We start from the raw sequence: 17986 nt of genomic DNA on the forward strand, positions 1-17986 counted from the left end.
ATATCGGGACATTCATGTATCAACGAGTTGATATGTATATATGATGCAATGAAGGGTTATCTTGATGCATACTCGTATCAGAGGGAATTTGTAGATCGGTGTTTCGGCGATGTCCGATATGAATGTGCTCCCCGTTGTTGTGATCGAGAAAAGAAGAACGTCATTCAGCAATCGAAGTGCATTCATCCCGGATGCTGTTGATGCTCAACCCGAATCAACATCTTGATAACTCATCTTGCATGCTAGGCATCGCTTGTCAATATCTGAACAAGGCAACAATAATCTCAGTGGATGGATCTGGGATGATATAGGACTTTGAGCTGGAAAAGTTCTTGAATCAAGCTCATCCATCGAGAGTGAAAGTCATTTCAAAGACGCGTAGAGGGTAGAAAGGATCACAAACGTTCATGGACGGGTCTCTCTCCTTTTCCAGCAATGAATAGTAAGGATTGATACTTTCTTTTCATCATTCATCTTCCGTGATCTTCTCACTTGCATAAATTTAGTATATACATGATGCTGACATGGCGTTATGTGTAAATAGGGAATGGCACGATCATAGCTTCTGCCTTTTCATTCTGCCAGTGGATCTAACTTGTAATTGCATTGGGTGGACGTCCCATTTCGTACAGAATTCAGGATATACACTTCAACAATTATTACCAATCAAGAATTGCTCAGCTCAATTGACATCCTTATTCGAAACAGTAATCATTCCCCACTCCCTCTTGAGACGATCTCGCGGTTATACGATATACACTTGAAATGACCAAATTATCCTCTTCGTTATCATATAAACTTCTTAGAAGATGGGATGGATTTCTTCGATGTTTACCACCTTTTTTCATTCCTGCCAGATGGGAAGTATGGTCCGATGCATCTGGTAAAGGTTACGGTGGACATCTGGGACCGCAATCAAGACCTCTGGACGTGTGGCAAGAAGCTCACCCTTATCTATCAAATGGCAAAGGTTCAACTGAATACGTAGAGGCAAAAGCAGTTTTACTCAGTCTGAATAAATGGAAAAATGTCCTCAAAGGTAAAAAAGTCTGGTGCTATGTTGATAATTATCAAGTTTATCAGACTTTAAATAAACGTTATTCGTACCAATTAAATCACAATCACAATCACAATCCTAATCATACTACGAATAGCAATTCCACAAAATTGTATTTCACACCTAATCCATTCTTCCTATCTACTTCGTTAATCACTTTCCAAACGACACCTCCTTATTCACATGAATCACAAGATCAAGATCGGACTCAAGGAGAAATGCAAATCCCAGAACCAAAGCCAAAACCACAAGAAAAAGAAAAAGAAATCAAATGTCCAAAAGTCAGATCAACTTTTGAAGAAATCGATAAATTGATAAAAGAAAATCAGATCACTCTGAGAGCAAGATGGGTTTGGGGGAAAGATAACGTATTGGCTGATAGATTATCAAGATTGGGTAAAGGAGATGGAAGAGGTACTTTGACTCCTCATGTCAGACAATTACTCGATGCTGCTAAGAGAAGTACGCAAGATGTTTTATCTGAAGATAGTAGTATCAGTGGTAGCAGTAGCACGAGAGTCGCCTAGAATGAGGGATTGGAAGCAAGCGGAAAGAGTGGACATCGGCCAAAGAGACTGATGTCAATATTAGTTGTTGTACCATACTTCATAATTGTAGTTTGTTTACCTGTATATCCACTGGCACTCGGCGATCTCCGCCCTGTTCACATGTCAAACTGTTGTGGGATATCAACTTTACATTTTGCATTCATCTCTTGGTGATAGTCTCAAGGATTTAAAATATCCTTGACTAGAACAGGATATCTGTCAAGTACAAGTTCTATGATGTCGTCTGTCACTTCATCATCATCATCATCATCGTCTATAATAATCCCTATAATTCCTTCATCGCCTTCACTTCAATCTCACTTATCAGCACTCGATATCCTTTCTCTCCGTCTATCGAATCTGACGTCCTCGACCACTCATTCAGCCCGAATACCTCTCATTGGCAAAGCGTCCATCAGGGGTGATATAGTACATACGAATGATATCAAAGTGAATATAGGTCGAGAATGGTGGATCGATATGACTGCTCAGGAAGCTTCTGAATACGTTAAAAGGAGGAAAGACTATTTGTTACTGGAACATGCAAGATTACTTGAAGGTAAAAGTAGACCATATGCTATAGACGCATTGTCATTGCAAGGAGGTGAATCAAACATAAGAGATAAGGAAGGAATGAATCAGTCGGAAAGGTACCAGAAAGTAGGGTTTCATCCGATATTTTATGATCAACCAGTTGCTGGGCCTTCGAAATCTCCCCTTCATGCAAGAGAGGCAAATCCCGTAGAATCGTCTGAGGAGGAAGACCGATCTGCTTCATCAGCGGAGAAGAAAAAGGATATCAAGACGTCTATTGAGCCAAGTCAGTCTAGTACAAAGTCAATAGAACAACCTCGAGATGTGATAAATCCAATCAAGCAGTCTCAGCAACCCAAAACACCACCAGAAGCGTCATTGGTCGATATACTAGATGAGCGGGGTACAGCATCAGGACAACATGATGCTGCGGAGGAGGACACGGTAAGGAGAATCCCTCATCTGTTTTTCACCATATCCTAAGTTTGCTGATGCGGACTTCTCTCTTCACGTTAGACATTGAATGAAGAGGGTTTACCGTTCCACGAAATCCGAGAAACGCTTTCTGGCGAAACCATCGGTGCACCACCTCCTCCCAACAATGAGGCTTCAACAGCATCCATCGAGGAAAAGGAGGAAGACGACTATTTCTCATCTGAAGCTGTTGCTCGCCGAGCTGCTTTGAGAAGAAAATTGTTCAATGAGAGTAGTTCAAGTGAAGGTGAGGATGATGATGATGATGATAATTATGATACTCAGGTGAAAGGGAAATCGAACGTTCCTGGTGTGTTACCTATCAAAGCTAAGGGAGGTATAATCCACGCCAAGCCAATAGGAAAAGAACCCACCCTTGAACAATTTCAAAATACTTCCCTGCTTTCTCAACCAGAAAGAAGATTATCTTCTTCGTCAGGATCTTCAATGCCAATACAAACTAAATCCATCTTGAAGCCACCTAAACCGCCTACGAGAAAGAAATCAGTTACTTTTGATCCTTCATTACCTTCACCGCCAGATTCACCAATGCCTTCACAATCACATGCACATTCACAAATCGGTAGATTCGGTTTCCCATTGCCCCTTGCAGTAGATGATGATACTCATGAATTTACTGAAAAATCTGTTCCTGTAATACCGACTCCACAACCTCGTCAAAAGAAAGATGATAATTTTGCTGGGTTCAAAAAGGGCTTTTTATCTCCTACACCGACTAATACCATCAGCAATACCAACGCATCTCAATCAAGTTCAAATCCTTCAGCGATTACAAAGAAACATGTAAACGAAGCTGTAAAATCTATTGTGCCTGAAAAACCTATTCCGTCAACAACATCATCATCATCATCGGCGATCACGAATGACCAGAACTCATTACCTAAACCCAAGAAACAGAGTCTATTCTCCCAAAGATTAAGTCAACCTGAAATTGACGCTTCTGCGCCTTCGATCAATACCACCACGTCCACTAGGATACCTAACTTACCTAAAGTCTCGGAAAGTAAAGGGACCACTACACTGAAGTCAGGTGTCATCGAAAAACCTCCTATAGCTTCGACATCAGCTGTCCAATCTGTAGTCAAAGAGAATTCCAGTTCGCCAATCACGAATCAGGATAATTTGAAGATCATTGAGAGACCCCTCAAGATCGCAGAGCCAGAAATACATAAAGCTTCTATCAGTCAAATACGCTATGACGGAAATGACGACGACGACGGTGATGATGGTGAGGAGGATGATGAATTCAGTGAATACTCAACTGGAGAAGAAGACGAGTATGATTTAGATGAAGCTCTATTAGCTAGAGAAGTAGCATTGGAATATCATCGTAGACAAGCTTATAAACCTTTAAATCGTGATCCAGAAGATTATATTATGGGTGAAGAAGACAACGATCAGGATCAAAAATCGAATGATGATGCAGAAAGAGTGATGTTGGGCTTACCTAGAATATCAGATGTTGATCCAGAAGGCAATGGACCGATGATAATCAATCCTACACCGGACGATTTAAGAAGGTTCGTTAGGATAGGTAGATTAGAGAATGGTAATTTGGTTTTAGCTCCGGGTGAAGAAAGTTTGGACACTGATGAATCAGAGAACGAAAATGAAGATGATCAAGGTGGTGCTGGTGCAAACCAAGAGGAAAGAGATAACAGACGGAAAAGAAAAGAAAATAGAGAAACTATTAAGAGACAATTAATGGGTTTAGAAGTCCCTTCATCAGTATCTAACATCAACGACGAAGAAAAGAGAAGATTGGAAAAGAGTCAAAGAGGTAGACAAAAAGTAGAGAACGATTGGAAAAATTCACTACCACCCACTTTGACTTCAAGCAGCCCACGCAATGAGATTGCATCAGGATCTGCCATGGAAACAACCCCACCGAATGCTACGAAAATGGAAAAACCTAGAATTACCTCAAAACCACCTATAATACCACTTGCGTCTGAATCATCCCCATCATCACCTGTCGAAACCATCACACCTTCCTTACCAGTGTCCGCACCAAATCCTTTGACGCAAAAGGATAAAGACCCTGAAAAACCTAAGAAGATTTCGAAATTCAAAGCTGCCCGTATAGCATCCAATCAATGATGACGTTGTTTATATTATATCATGTATAATCCATAGTAGTATGAAGTACAGCCTAGGGTATGTGATCTATATGTTTATGCATACTGCCGCTGCACAATCTGAACCGCTCCCAATATCTCATATGCTAGAAGACGTGGTCCACGTTATAGCAGTACCTTTATGCGGCCTGGCCTTCTGAGGAGAAGAGTTTATCCAGTCCATCTTCAACGGATTTGATCTTACTGAGAAGTATAGAGATTGCTTCTGGTATCAATTCTTGGGGTTGATATTGACCTGTTGACTCTACGTTGACTATTGAGACGACGGGAGTCAGCTGATATCCTTTCCTTTCAAACGAGTTCAACTCTTCTTCTTTCATTGCTCTGAATCTGAAACGAAGATACGCAAAATATCCAACTCCTCCATGTCATCGTAACGTGTTAAGCCATAAAACCGTACTCACAGATGAAATGATCTCTTATCCTATTCAATGATACTTTATCCGCAAATTCAGGATGTCTCAATACCTCTCTGCTGACCGTATCTTTTCTTGGATTCTTCACTATCACTTGATCGTTTTCAATCTCAATCACACCTTCTGGGAAACATTTTTTGAATTTCTCTTGATGTTCTGACGGGATGGGTTCACGAATTATTATATGAGGTAAAAGTCGATATGATGCGGTTGCTAAATCACAAGGTGGGACGTCAGCTACATCCATCCATCCAAGAGCTCTTCATCAAGGTCTTCATGGTGCACCCCGTCCATCCAAATTATCACAAGCAAAAGACAGAAGGATACAAGGAAGTCAAGATTGGTGGCGAATGCAAGAGGTACTGTACTCACCGACAGGACTGAATTTAGCATGATCCATTCCAACACCTTTTCTAGCGAAACAATGTAGATCAATCTGTTGACCTGGTCTCAATTTACATAACAGTATATCTTGATCAACAGGTTTTGGTTCCTTCCCTTTGTATTTCCTAGCTTGATCACCTGATGGAGACCATGTCATCATACCTGTATAGACGTTTGAATCGTAATATAATTTTCTTGGATCTTTCTCTGATTTATCGACTCCAGGTTTTCGATCACATCTTACTCGTAATTCAAGTACTATCGTATCTGTTTCGTGCGGGTGTGCTTGTTGTGATGCTATACATTACGTTGTGAAACAGAGTATAATATTTTGTCAGTCATAAAATCGGTTTCACTCTTTGAATAGTCTGATGTATAAGTCATGGTAGATATAACTTACGTTTATAGTTCAATGATCTAGGATCTATCTTCAACGGTACTAATCCCACTCTATGACATAAAACCTCATCTTGCATAATGGAGGTATTGTTCCACACGTAAACCTCCTCCACAGCAACAGTCGGTACCTAAACTTGCTTTCGTCAGCTGATGTCCGAAAGATAATGAAACATCTTTCAGCTGATCATTCGCAAAAACAACGTACCTCAGCAATCATTACTCTTCTTAAAGCATTTGCGATTGAGGCATCTACGCCGACCAAGTCAAATTCGATTGTAGACGGCGTCAAACGCTGTACAGAGGTGATGAGGTTCTAGAATCAAAAACCAAGTGTTAAATTAGCATAAAAAATCCTCTGCTGTTCGACCCAAGCTGAGGAGCAGGATTATGACAAGCTCACCTCCTTGAACTTTTGTAAATTCCACGAATGATCTTCTCCAGGATAATGTCCGGGAAATTCTGAGCCAGCGACCTATATTTCAATGGAGAGTCAGCTTTGTTGTAGCTTTCGACCTCGAGACCAGATGTAGAGCAGCATGGCCATCGTAGTAAAAGGACGCTAAGCGTCCAGTGATGATTGCAATCCGAAGAAGACATGGAGCAGGTGGTGAGGTCCAGGTGATAATGTACTTACGGCTCCAATTCGTTCCGGTAGAACCTGGACATGGCGTCGAGTATCATCTATCGATTGGGGCATGATGATCAAAGCTGTAAAGGTGAAGCAGATGCGTTGCTATATGTATATGTGAGGTTGTTCTGTATGCAAGGATGATGCCAAAGCTTTCACAATAGACAGACGTTGAATTTTACGTTTTCAAAACAGCAACAATCCTCGAGATGAAGTTATAAATCAACTTTTGCTTACATGGGCGGAGTGATTAGAATATCCGCCTCATCACGTGACCGGCCTGTGGTCCGAAGCTTGTTTGATCACGTGACACCCTACTTTCATTTTGTTGGATTCGTGCCTGGTCATTCCTGTTTTTTGGGGAGTGTGGGGTATGGTGAGTACCCCGCAATCTGTATTGATTGATTGAATTTCCGGTTACTGTCAACATGAACACTGTCCGAAAATCATCCTTCATATACTGATGTTGAGCTGCTGTTACTCTGTCACATAGTTATAGCTACTCTCGTGCTCACGAAAGGGAGAGAAGACATAGGAAAATCATCATGTCATCTCCTCCGAACTTGTTATCGAGCCTTGACTTGATACCAGGCTTGAATTCTCCTGTAACCGTAGGTTCACCACAATCATCCACACCTTCTTCACCTCCTTTACCAAATCATCACCTACGATCTAAAACAGCTCCGCCGTCAACCTCTCGACCACACATCCTACCAGCCAACATTAGCAATGACGACTCTTCAGAGCACGATTCTCCTTCCCCACCATCTTCGACGGAGTCTAGTCCAACCGCCAACCACACCTCTTGTCTTCGAAGAACCACTTCGTCCCTATCAGCAGGATCGAATGGCAATGGTCGAGAAAAGAAAAGACTTAGATTCACGTCTTTATCTCAACCTCAAGCTGGACCAAGTAGGTCAGCTGGCCATGTTGTCTTTCCAGGAAGATCACTTGAAGAAGGACGATTGAATGGAGATCCTTCAGGGACAAAAGGTATACCTAGAGATCAAGTTGATTATCTAATGAGTGATCCTGGAACCCCAAATCTATCAGAAACGTAAGCCTATCCCATCAGCTGGATGACAATCCACATTTCTTCAGTAGCTGAACAGTTGGCGAATACAGTGCCGATCAAATCAGAAGAACCCTTTCTTTAGCCTCCCTGGATTCTCTGCTCCTTCTCTCAACAAACCACTCGGAAAGAGATAAACTCATAGCCGAAGTATCAAAAGCAGGCAAAGGTCTAGTTTGGAGACATCAGGATGAGAAGAAAGCTCTTCCTCGTGATCCTGAAAGAGCGGGAGTTCTGGCGTTAAAGCGTGGTTTGCGTGAGTCTTCTTGGTTTAACTGTATGCTGATAGATAAAATCTGAAGTAAGCTGATATTATCGACGTTCGCTTTAGGCTCGTTCTTGTTGGCTTTCTCTGTGAGAGCAGGTGTGAACGTTTTGATAACCCTATTTCGGAATCTACGGAGCAAGAAATTACGCCTGGCACTTTTCCGCCACGCCATATTTGGTCAAGAACCTTTTAGATTTGGTGCCATGATTGGTACATTCACTTTCCTCAATACGCTAACCTTACATATACTTCGACTGGCGCCACCTATCGGATACTATAAAAGACGGATCAAAAATGGTATATTCAATAAACCTACTTTTGGACCTCCAGAAAGAGAAGGTGATGAAGGTGAAAGGAGGTGGCAAGCTGCTGTTGCTGGTGCAGTTGGAAGTTTAGGTTTATTGTGGGAAAGTACCAGTAGAAGGACTGGAGTTGCACAACAGTGAGTTGAGCTTTAATTCGAATGATGTCGATAACATCGACTAACGAACTGCAACAGGATGTTCGTCCGAGGTCTTCAAGCTTCATATAATCAATATACACCTCGATTTGGCATACATATACCTCATGGCGATTTACTGGTTTTCGGTGCTTGTTGTGGTCAGATCATGTTTGCATGGCTACTGAGTCCTGAAACCATACCGAAGGAGTACAGTGCATGGTCAGTTGAAAGAAGGAGAAGTGAAGCTTCAGCGGTAGCTGACTTGCTGAAATTATTAGGATTCTGCAAGCTTCTCGTGTACCGGATTTCGCTGTGATGGCAAACCGAACCGCTGTGAGGCAAAGGATCATCGACCCAAAGCAAGTCCAAAGAGCGTTGGCCCATAAGGTGAATTTGTGAACCTTGATCTATTCAATTGTCATGATAGCTGGGCTAACCGTAACTGTAGGCAATAACGCCGTCAAATCGCAAAGCACTAGAACAGGTCTTATTGAAGCTGAAAGACGGATGGAGACCATCCGCCGTGCCATGGTAAGCTTTCGGCTGGGGTGATTTCGATCAAAGCTGATAGTTGCGACAGTGAAATGGTTCATCCTTGGGTTGATCGGTGTCCCGAGACCAACTTCAGGCGTTTCTTTGCTGTCTTTGTCAGTTTACAGCTGTAATCTATCATAGACGCAGTGAACTGACAAATCCTCTCCTGTACACAGCGATTCATGCTTCCAGTATACTCGGCTCTTCATTTGATTCCTATGCTTGTTCTGCGAAGACATCACGTGCAAAGAGATCCTTTGAGAATGTTAGCGAGAGCTGTATGGGGCATAACGAGAAGTTGTTCTTTCCTAGGAGTATTCGTAATGATTTATCAGAGTAAGTTACCCCAAAGAGGATCCCCATGCATTTTGAGCTTCATTCACTAACCATCACCTCCTTAGTCCTTTTCTGTATGCGCACCCAGTCAATCGAGCAGGGTTGGGGTACAAGCTGGCTTCGAATTGCATTGAAGAGGAAGGAGACGTTCTGGTTGATGGGCTTCAGTACCTGTCTATCTTTGTTAGTCGAGGAGAAAGTAAGTTGACCTAAAACTTCCCTAGCGTACTCTGGACGTGACGCTGACATCATTTGACTTCTCAGAAACGTCGTGCAGAACTTGGTCAGTTATTGCGTTGTGTTCGCTTCGAAAGATCGTCAGCTGATTTCCAGAAACGTTCTACAGCTATGTACGTCCTACCTCGGGCGTTGGAGTCCGCTTGGTCTTCTGCTCGTAAAAGGGCATGGGTACCCATCGTTCCTTTCGGAGAGACGATCTTGGGTGCAGTAGCTATGGGTATGGTCATGGATGCTTACAAGGTGAGCTGACTCCCAGCTGAGGGATGCATTCGTCCCTGCTCATTGCTGATGACATTTGCGCGGGGTAGCATTCACCTGATTCTATGAGTGGTATTGTTAAGAGATTGTTATTCCAACTTGTTGGACCTGTATAATCAGTAATGAGGGGAACTTGTACGATTACCATGTAGGAAGACGAGCTTGAACGATTTCGACGCCGGAAGATAGTTATCTCAGCAATGATGATGAATGTAGCAGGGAATATATGAAAACCCTACGAGTACTCGTAGGATTGTGGATATTCTAATATTCGGGAGGCACACAGTGTATAACACTTCACGAGGATTACGGTATTCAGACAAACACTTTTTGCATGTATCGTAGTTGAAACACAACAGGATATCGGTTTGCCACTCGCCAGAATCCTACCCTGTTAGGCTTCAGTCAGAGAATGCAAATGGAAATCCGAAGCAATAATGAAGAAGCAGGAAATGCATGTAAATCAACTAAAATAAGATGAATCTTTTCCTAGACAATATTACGATACACAAACTTGACCGCCCAGACTCAGAAGCTAACTAAAGCAGGAGAAATCGCTTAAGCAGCGGTGGGTTTGGTTCCTGGCTCGAAGGTGTAAGTAAGACCACACTTTCCACAAGATTGTCTGTCCTTGTGCCAAGCCATGAAGACACCGGCACCACAAGTAGGAGCGGGACCTATGAGAGTGACCAAAGTCAGCATCAAGTGCAGGTGGCAAATTGTGAATTGCGATTACTTACATTCTCGTCTAAGTCTTTGGATTTTACCGTCAGATCCGACCTTGTAGTACTTGAGAATGGCCATCTTGACCTTCTTTCTCTTGTGCTTGATCTTCTTGGGGGTGGTCTATGATTCCCAAAGGAAAGAGAGTCAGTAGGTTATTTACGACTGGGGGTATATATGTGAGGCAGATATCACTCACGTAGTTCTTCTTCTTCCTCTTTTTGGCACCACCTCTCAATCTCAAAACGAGATGGAGGGTAGACTCCTTTTGGATGTTGTAGTCGGAGAGAGTTCGACCATCCTCAAGTTGTTTACCGGCGAAGATCAATCGTTGTTGATCAGGTGGGATACCTTCTTTGTCTTGAATTTTAGACTTGACATTGTCAATAGTGTCAGAGGATTCGACCTCGAGGGTGATGGTTTTACCCGTAAGGCTAAACGATGAATATCAGTCAGCGATTTGATTTCTGGTCGTAGTATTTTGGGTGATGATGAAGACTCACGTTTTGACGAAGATTTGCATCTTGTGAGCTTCTGTCTATCCAAATATGGAGTCCTCAATCAAAAGCTTGAAGAAAAGAAGAAAAGAAACAAGCGATCAAGATGGATGAATCAGCTTTTCAACGGTATCGAGTGTGGGCTATGGTCTATGGTGGGGTTAAAGGAGATTTTTCGTTGGATCTTCTGGGAATTACCGATATCGCCGAGAATGGCATTTTACAAGTGGCAACTCTTCCCTTTGTTCACGTGCTGACCACGTGGGCCGTCTGCAGAGCTTGCATGAGGGACATCGATTCAAATGATGTTTGTAAGGCATTGGGCATTCATGCGGTACATATTTGATGATCAAATTGTCAACCAAGACATAATGGCGCTACCGCCATCTCCACAACCTTCCGATCACTTTGGATGTGATACTATATGTAAGACAAACTCTCAGGAATGCGAAAGGGTATCATTTGTATCAGTCATCACGAATCCTGCCTTTTATAATGAGCGGGAGAAGCGATAAATCATCAATTGTCCCGGCCTACTAAGCTCTTTATGCAATCCCGGTTTGATCTAACAGTAGGTCAATTCTTTAAGGCTGAAGAACGCTTTGTGTAGAATACGATTTCAAAGCAAGTCTTATGTGTTCAGAAGAATCACAATGTTTCTTAACTACACTGGATACTTATCACCTTGTTCAGCTTTTGTATCATGTACACCTGAGTGTATCATCCATTCACTCTCTCCGCGCTTGTCGGCGATCAGGTTTGATTGACGTCTGCTTTCGATCATCGTAAGAATGTGCAGTGTTGAGTAAGATGGGGGCTTCCGGAGTACGCGCTAATGGTCTAAGTCGCCACTAGGATGATCTTCCGATGTGCAGGTTGGAGATAGCGTTTATTCCACCTGTCTTGGAGGTTGATTTTAGCGAAGACTTGGACCTGAGTGCGAGAGTGGAAAGAGTGCTTATCGTTTGTTCTCAAAGAAAAAAAATGATGGTGTAATGCGGCCCGTTTCGTGTGCAGGAATGATATCAATGAGGACATACGGTCGTATCCTCAACATCATGCAGTGGTAGAATCAAGCTTTCCGTTAGACGAGCGAGTTGTGATCTGCCCCGTTTCCGAACTTTGTAAGCGGGACAAAAAATATTCATCATAATAAAACATGAAAAAGCATAGCTTTTTAGCAGTTCGCTACTGTCACGCCTTTCCAGCCATATCCAAACGTTCAGTTCTTGTGTTCCCGTCAATCCGGAGATTTCCATATACGTATGATGTGAGTGGTTTTTCTTGTAGCCAAAATCAGAAAGCCTCTCATGGTCATCAATGACTAATTATTGGGTGTTCAAACGGTCCTTTTGACTTCCAATGGTCTTACATCGGAATACCATCAGACCACCCATTCTTGAATGTATGTTCACAGTAACTACTAGTACTAGTGGAGCCAGCCTGGAAAGAAAATCTTGCGCTTGAATGTTATTGTGACTTATCGAATCCATTTATACGCTGATTCCTTGCGTCGATAAAAGAATCTAGCGTTTTGAACGACTTCAAAATGATCCAAATCTTTGCTCACTTGTAGCTTGTGAACGATCCCATCATCATCTTCAAGTTGATATACCTTGGCAGCTAAAGTTCCCTTATTGTCCATGCATTCCGCGTAAACTTGTGTGATGAAACTTTGGATATTGATTGGCACACGGGTGATATCGGAATTATTGTTTGCTTCACTCATTCCAGCTGAGAATCCAGTGATCGCGCACAAGTAACAGTGATGATTACTGAGTTTGAATTATCAGAGCACAAAAACAAACGATTCTGAAGATGAACATATCTCCGTAGTTACCTGGTAACATAGGGATTTGTTTACACCATCTTTTTGCCCTAGGAGTGTATAGATATTTTATATATGCATATGGGATTTTTTGGCCACTCGCGGAAGTAAAAAAAGCAAAAGGATATATACTCGTGAATTTGCCACTTTCGTATGCACAGAAAAGGAACTCCACCCAAAAATGCACAGACCACGCAAATGTCTCACCTTTGGCAACCCAGTTTCCATTCACTCAGTCGTCTAAACACATCTTCTTTTCCTTCTTTTTCCCCCACTTCCTTTCTTCACCTTGGTTTACTCTCATCCTCCTATCAAACTCAACTCCTCTTGCCTACTCATCTCGCCTTCCGTCCCTTAACGTCCCCTCCCTCACTCCGACTCCTTCACAAACCCACCTCTCGTCGCCTTTCTACCTTCTACACATCCCCCCCTCGAATCTTCATTCATAATGTCTGACATCGCTCCTGGTGAGTAGCATCGTCTCTGTTTCAAGCTCACAGCTCTTTACTTTATTTGTCTGTCATCGCGCGTGTCAGACGTGTCGAGACCTCAGCCTGAAGTTTGTTTCGCTGATACGACATTTCTTTTTGCCTCTTCCCCTTGTTATTGTTACAAATAGACCAAGTCTCCCCCAAGACCGCCCAAGAGGCTACCGCCCCCGCCGCTGCTTCCCCTACCACTGGTGGTGAGAATGGTGGTGACCACCCTTTATCCCTCCGTTCTCTGGTCTCTACAAAAGAAGCAGGTATCATCATTGGTAAAGCCGGATCTACCATCGCATCCATCCGAAACTTGACTGGAGTCAAAGCCGGTGTTTCCAAGGTCGTTCCTGGTGTTCAAGATCGAGTTTTCTCAGTCTCAGGTGACCTCGAATCTGTTTCTTCCGCTTATGCCGAAATTGCTCGACTTTTACTCGAAACTCCTCTTTCTGACTCTTCCCTTCCACCTCCTCCTGTTGGATCTTTCACTTCCATCCGACTCTTGATCTCCCACAACCTTATGGGAACAGTTATCGGTCGATCAGGTCTCAAGATCAAACAAATCCAAGACCTCTCAGGTGCAAGAATGGTAGCTTCCAAAGAGATGCTTCCTCAATCTACCGAACGAGTCGTAGAAGTTCAAGGTTCAGTCGACGCCATCAAAACTGCCGTAGCTGAGATCGCCAAATGTCTTCAAGAAGACTTTGACAGAGGAGCAGGTACTGTCCTCTACCACCCTGGGGCTGCTGGAGATGCTGGTGTCCTCGCTGGTGGTCTTGGTGCTCAAGCAGTCACTGGACCAACTGGTGGTATTAGGAGAACTTCAGTTGCCGCTGGATTCGGCAACCCCTTCCCCTCCGGTGAACGAAGAGGTTCTCAAGTACCTAGAGCTTCTATCTCAGGTGTCGCAGGTGGAGAGAGAAGACAATCTGAAGCTCAACCTCAAATTAACCTTAACGACCCCAACCTTAGAACCCAAAACATCTCCATTCCCAGCGATATGGTTGGTTGTATCATGTGAGTAGACACATGTGTTTTGCAAACAAGGCAAGATTCGTATGCTGACATCATTTCAGCGGCCGAGGCGGTTCTAAAATCACCGAAATCCGACGACTTTCTGGTTCTCGAATCTCCATCGCTAAAGTACCCCACGATGAGACTGGCGAACGAATGTTCACCATTCAAGGTACTCCTGAATCCACCGAGAGAGCTTTGATGCTTTTGTACTCTCAGCTCGAATCTGAAAAGGAGAGACGTAAGTTTGATTTACTCTGAATGCCGCGCTGCATCGGAATACGGGCTAATATCTCTTCATCTTTATAGGAGTCAATCAGAACAACGATAACGTTGAGGCTGCCTAAGCGCATCATCTCCCTGATCAATTCCAGATTCCTGATTTGTGCTCCCCCTTCCCCCCTTCCCTTCCCCATGTTGAAACTTCCTCTTTCCTTTCGCCCGTCTTAAAAGCTTTCCTGCCGTCCGTCTTTCTTTTCTTACATGTCATTCCATCTGTCGAAATTTCCGCCTCTTTTATTTCTCACGAAGGTTTTTTTGGTTTACACTCTCTTCTCCATATTCCTATTATCATGTAGACCCAAAACTGCTTTCGAACGTAGCAGGGAAACTGCTGGTATAAGAAATTTGTCTGAGAAGAGGATGTCAAAAGAGAAGAAACACAAATACAAGCATCAGCATATATCAACATTTCAGAGGGAATTTGCTGCGAGAATCATCATATTTTTCATGAAATTATCAGAATGACATCCCATTTTTACATATTCATATATACTTTTTCTTTATTTTGGGGATGTATATGAATGTGAATGTCTGTCAAGTGCGACTATAGCGGCTTAACTTTGCATGTTCATGGCTCCTGATTTGAGTCCTCTGTTGTCGCTGCTGTTCAGGACATGAATAATGACAAAGTCACCAGTAATAAACAATATAATAATTGTAATAACTGTGGGGTTCATGTTCCCCACAAGTTACAGTTTGTGTTGACTATCTTGTATAACTATCCCGGTTACATTCGCGTCGTTCCGAGAAAGACAGAATAGATAGATAGCCCAACGAAATCCCATGCTGGTATCCACTACGTCCAACATCATCAATCACAGGTGTACTCTCTTCACTGACTATCTGCTCAGACATAAGAACGAATCGGAAAACAACAACGACGACAACATACACGCATCACGAACCAACCACATACCATACAAACAAGGTTCAACTCAAGCTACTTGAGCAGCTGATTCGCACTCCCTACCCTTCCGCCCATTCAAGCCGCTTGAGAACTATCGAAACCCCAACCTTATTGATTGGAAACGTATACTCTCATACCATGTTTAGATAACATTACCTGGTTAGTCAATCAAGGTGAGTTAACAAAATTACAGAGATCTTTTCCACTCACCACTATCCTCTGAGTATCCTTTATCAATTCGCTCACTAATTTGTACTCGTTGTTGATCAAATCGCTGATCACTCGTCATGATGCTTGATTCATCTTTTGTTCATAAGATGAATACGCTGAGTCGGATAGATTCGTATCTATCATCTCTCATTGCCTCTCCTCCGCCTCATAAACGACCTCCTACAATACCATCCATTCGACGTTCGATCACACCACCTTCACCTTTACCACGTGATCCCTCATCATCGATATCTACAGGTAATCCAATACCCAGATTATCTAATTTACCACCTACGCCAAGACCCAAAAGACGACGACCACCAACACGTAGAATACCACCTACATATTCTTCTATAAAAGTTCCACCTCCCACTACACCTTTGATATTTCGTATAGCATTGGTATTATGGTCTATCCTCTTGTCATTTTGGAGAAGTCTAGTTGGCGAAACCAGATCAGGGAGAAGTAGAAGTAAAACGAATAAAAAACTAAGAAATAAAAGGAAAGGAAATGATACTGCTACTGCTACCTTAGGGGAGGGTGTCGCAGTAGATCTCGGAACTGGAATTGGAATCGGTGTGGGTGATGTTCTAAGAGAATTAGGTGAAAGCTTAATGGTTCATGCTGGAATAAATACATCTCAATCTCAACTTCTAACGGGGAACGGAAATGAGAATGAGAATGACGGAAGTGAGGTTGATCAAGAAAAGATCGATGAAGAAGATGAAGACGACGACGAAGAAGAAGAAGGTGAAGATTATTTAAGTCCAGTCACTCGTGCACCTGAAAATCAAGATTCATTAGATATTCCACCTCCTACAGAAAACGATTTTGCAATAGCTATAAAAGATGATACATCGAAAAACCCTGCGAATTTTACATTCAGATTGAAATCCGCTCTACCAACGAAAAAACATGACAATATTAACAATATAATTAGATCTGGAAATACTCGTGAACAACAAGAAGAAGAAGAAGAAGAACAAGGGTTGATGATGAACAAACCACCCAGATTGAATCAAAGGAAATCAATAACATTTACAAGTTTTCAAAAGCAACCTTTACCTGCATCGATCTTGTCGAATCCCACTCCAAAGCTGATTTCCAATAATAATATCAACAATAACGATCCAACGAAGAAGAAAAACAATCTGACAAAGGTAGATATCATTGATATCGTGAATAAAGAAGAGTCAGATCGGGATCGTGATTCTCCGACACGTAGATCTGGTATATTAGCGAATCCAATCTCAAACTCGATATTAGATCCATCCATACCTGCACCTGCGAATAAAGCTGCTTCTTCATTATTTCGTAAACCTTCTCCACCATTATTGAAAATACCAAGACCACATCAAACTCCTTTCCATTTACAAAAAACACTGATATTGGACTTGGATGAAACGTTGATACATTCAACTTCGAGACTTTTGAATTCTTCTTCATCTGGTGGAGGTGGTATGCTGGGTTTGAGTTTGGGCGGGATTGTAGGAAGAGGTAAATCAAGAGAAAGCCATGCTGTTGAAGTTGTCATTCATGGAAGAAGTACAATGTATCATGTATATAAAAGACCTTATGTTGATCATTTCTTGAAAAAAGTGAGTTTGATTTCTGATTTTTCCTCTTTTTTTTTTTTCTTTTTCTCATTTCGGTGGTCTTTACATATGATATCTAAGGACTCATTGCTGATTTGTAATGTACCCTCACAGGTCGCGTCATGGTACACTCTGGTCATATTTACAGCTTCAATGCCTGAATACGCAGATCCAGTTATAGAATGGTTGGACGCAGGAAGGAATTTGTTCGCGAGGAAATTGTATAGAGATTCATGTCATCTTCAACCCAACGGAAGTTATACGAAAGATTTAGCATTGGTAGAACAGGATCTGAGTAGAGTGTGTTTTATGGATAATAGTCCGGTTAGTTACAATTGGAATAAAGGTGAGTTACAGTAATCTATCTTTGGGGATCTGAGGGGTAGGATATGGTCAGGCTAGCTACGAGCGAGGAGACACAGACGAGAGCAGAGAGAGGTAGAAGAAATGGGCAGGATGAGGTTCCAAATCACCACCACGATGCATCAGTAATAACAACTTGCTAACAATACCAAAAATCTCATTAGCAAACGCATTACCTATAGAAGGATGGACATCAGATCCTAACGACGAAGCCCTCTTACAGTCTATACCAGTTCTAGATAGTTTACGATTCGTTAATGATGTGAGGAGGGTATTGGGCATAAGAGGATTTACGTAGATGAAGATAGATATATACAATAGTCGATAGTCGAGATAACG

General features: G+C 42.4%; 8 protein-coding genes across 8 annotated transcripts; 5 read left to right on the forward strand and 3 right to left on the reverse strand.

Moving 5' to 3' along the window:
• Positions 1-765: 765 nt before the first annotated feature.
• Positions 766-1584, forward strand: IL334_004774 (uncharacterized protein; the record flags this gene model as incomplete). The annotated part of the gene is made up of 1 exon (XM_062936489.1): positions 766-1584. One exon carries the CDS (start codon positions 766-768, stop codon positions 1582-1584), a length of 819 nt encoding a protein of 272 aa, XP_062792540.1.
• Positions 1585-1842: 258 nt separating this feature from the next.
• Positions 1843-4734, forward strand: IL334_004775 (uncharacterized protein; the record flags this gene model as incomplete). The annotated part of the gene is made up of 2 exons (XM_062936490.1): positions 1843-2583; positions 2656-4734. The coding sequence occupies 2 exons, from the start codon at positions 1843-1845 to the stop codon at positions 4732-4734; spliced, it is 2820 nt and encodes a 939-aa protein (XP_062792541.1).
• Positions 4735-4891: 157 nt separating this feature from the next.
• Positions 4892-6668, reverse strand: IL334_004776 (uncharacterized protein; the record flags this gene model as incomplete). The annotated part of the gene is made up of 7 exons (XM_062936491.1): positions 4892-5025; positions 5177-5401; positions 5561-5869; positions 5973-6099; positions 6177-6284; positions 6372-6443; positions 6606-6668. The coding sequence occupies 7 exons, from the start codon at positions 6666-6668 to the stop codon at positions 4892-4894; spliced, it is 1038 nt and encodes a 345-aa protein (XP_062792542.1).
• A 476-nt stretch (positions 6669-7144) lies between these two features.
• Positions 7145-9865, forward strand: IL334_004777 (uncharacterized protein; the record flags this gene model as incomplete). The annotated part of the gene is made up of 12 exons (XM_062936492.1): positions 7145-7656; positions 7725-7927; positions 8003-8381; positions 8439-8600; positions 8660-8768; positions 8830-8912; positions 8962-9028; positions 9092-9251; positions 9317-9450; positions 9516-9534; positions 9598-9731; positions 9800-9865. The coding sequence occupies 12 exons, from the start codon at positions 7145-7147 to the stop codon at positions 9863-9865; spliced, it is 2028 nt and encodes a 675-aa protein (XP_062792543.1).
• A 442-nt stretch (positions 9866-10307) lies between these two features.
• Positions 10308-10995, reverse strand: IL334_004778 (ubiquitin-40S ribosomal protein S27a; the record flags this gene model as incomplete). The annotated part of the gene is made up of 4 exons (XM_062936493.1): positions 10308-10426; positions 10490-10595; positions 10672-10906; positions 10976-10995. 4 exons carry the CDS (start codon positions 10993-10995, stop codon positions 10308-10310), a joined length of 480 nt encoding a protein of 159 aa, XP_062792544.1.
• A 1454-nt stretch (positions 10996-12449) lies between these two features.
• On the reverse strand, positions 12450-12698 carry IL334_004779 (uncharacterized protein; the record flags this gene model as incomplete). Its single annotated transcript, XM_062936494.1, has 1 exon — positions 12450-12698. The coding sequence occupies one exon, from the start codon at positions 12696-12698 to the stop codon at positions 12450-12452; it is 249 nt and encodes an 82-aa protein (XP_062792545.1).
• A 547-nt stretch (positions 12699-13245) lies between these two features.
• IL334_004780 (uncharacterized protein) lies at positions 13246-14637 on the forward strand (the record flags this gene model as incomplete). The annotated part of the gene is made up of 4 exons (XM_062936495.1): positions 13246-13264; positions 13417-14293; positions 14353-14531; positions 14600-14637. 4 exons carry the CDS (start codon positions 13246-13248, stop codon positions 14635-14637), a joined length of 1113 nt encoding a protein of 370 aa, XP_062792546.1.
• Positions 14638-15796: 1159 nt separating this feature from the next.
• Positions 15797-17945, forward strand: IL334_004781 (uncharacterized protein; the record flags this gene model as incomplete). The annotated part of the gene is made up of 3 exons (XM_062936496.1): positions 15797-17287; positions 17399-17630; positions 17812-17945. 3 exons carry the CDS (start codon positions 15797-15799, stop codon positions 17943-17945), a joined length of 1857 nt encoding a protein of 618 aa, XP_062792547.1.
• Between the last annotated feature and the right edge of the window lie 41 nt (positions 17946-17986).

This window comes from Kwoniella shivajii, chromosome 6, assembly GCF_035658355.1.
Source record: "Kwoniella shivajii chromosome 6, complete sequence".
NCBI classification, from domain to species: Eukaryota; Fungi; Basidiomycota; class Tremellomycetes; order Tremellales; family Cryptococcaceae; genus Kwoniella; species Kwoniella shivajii.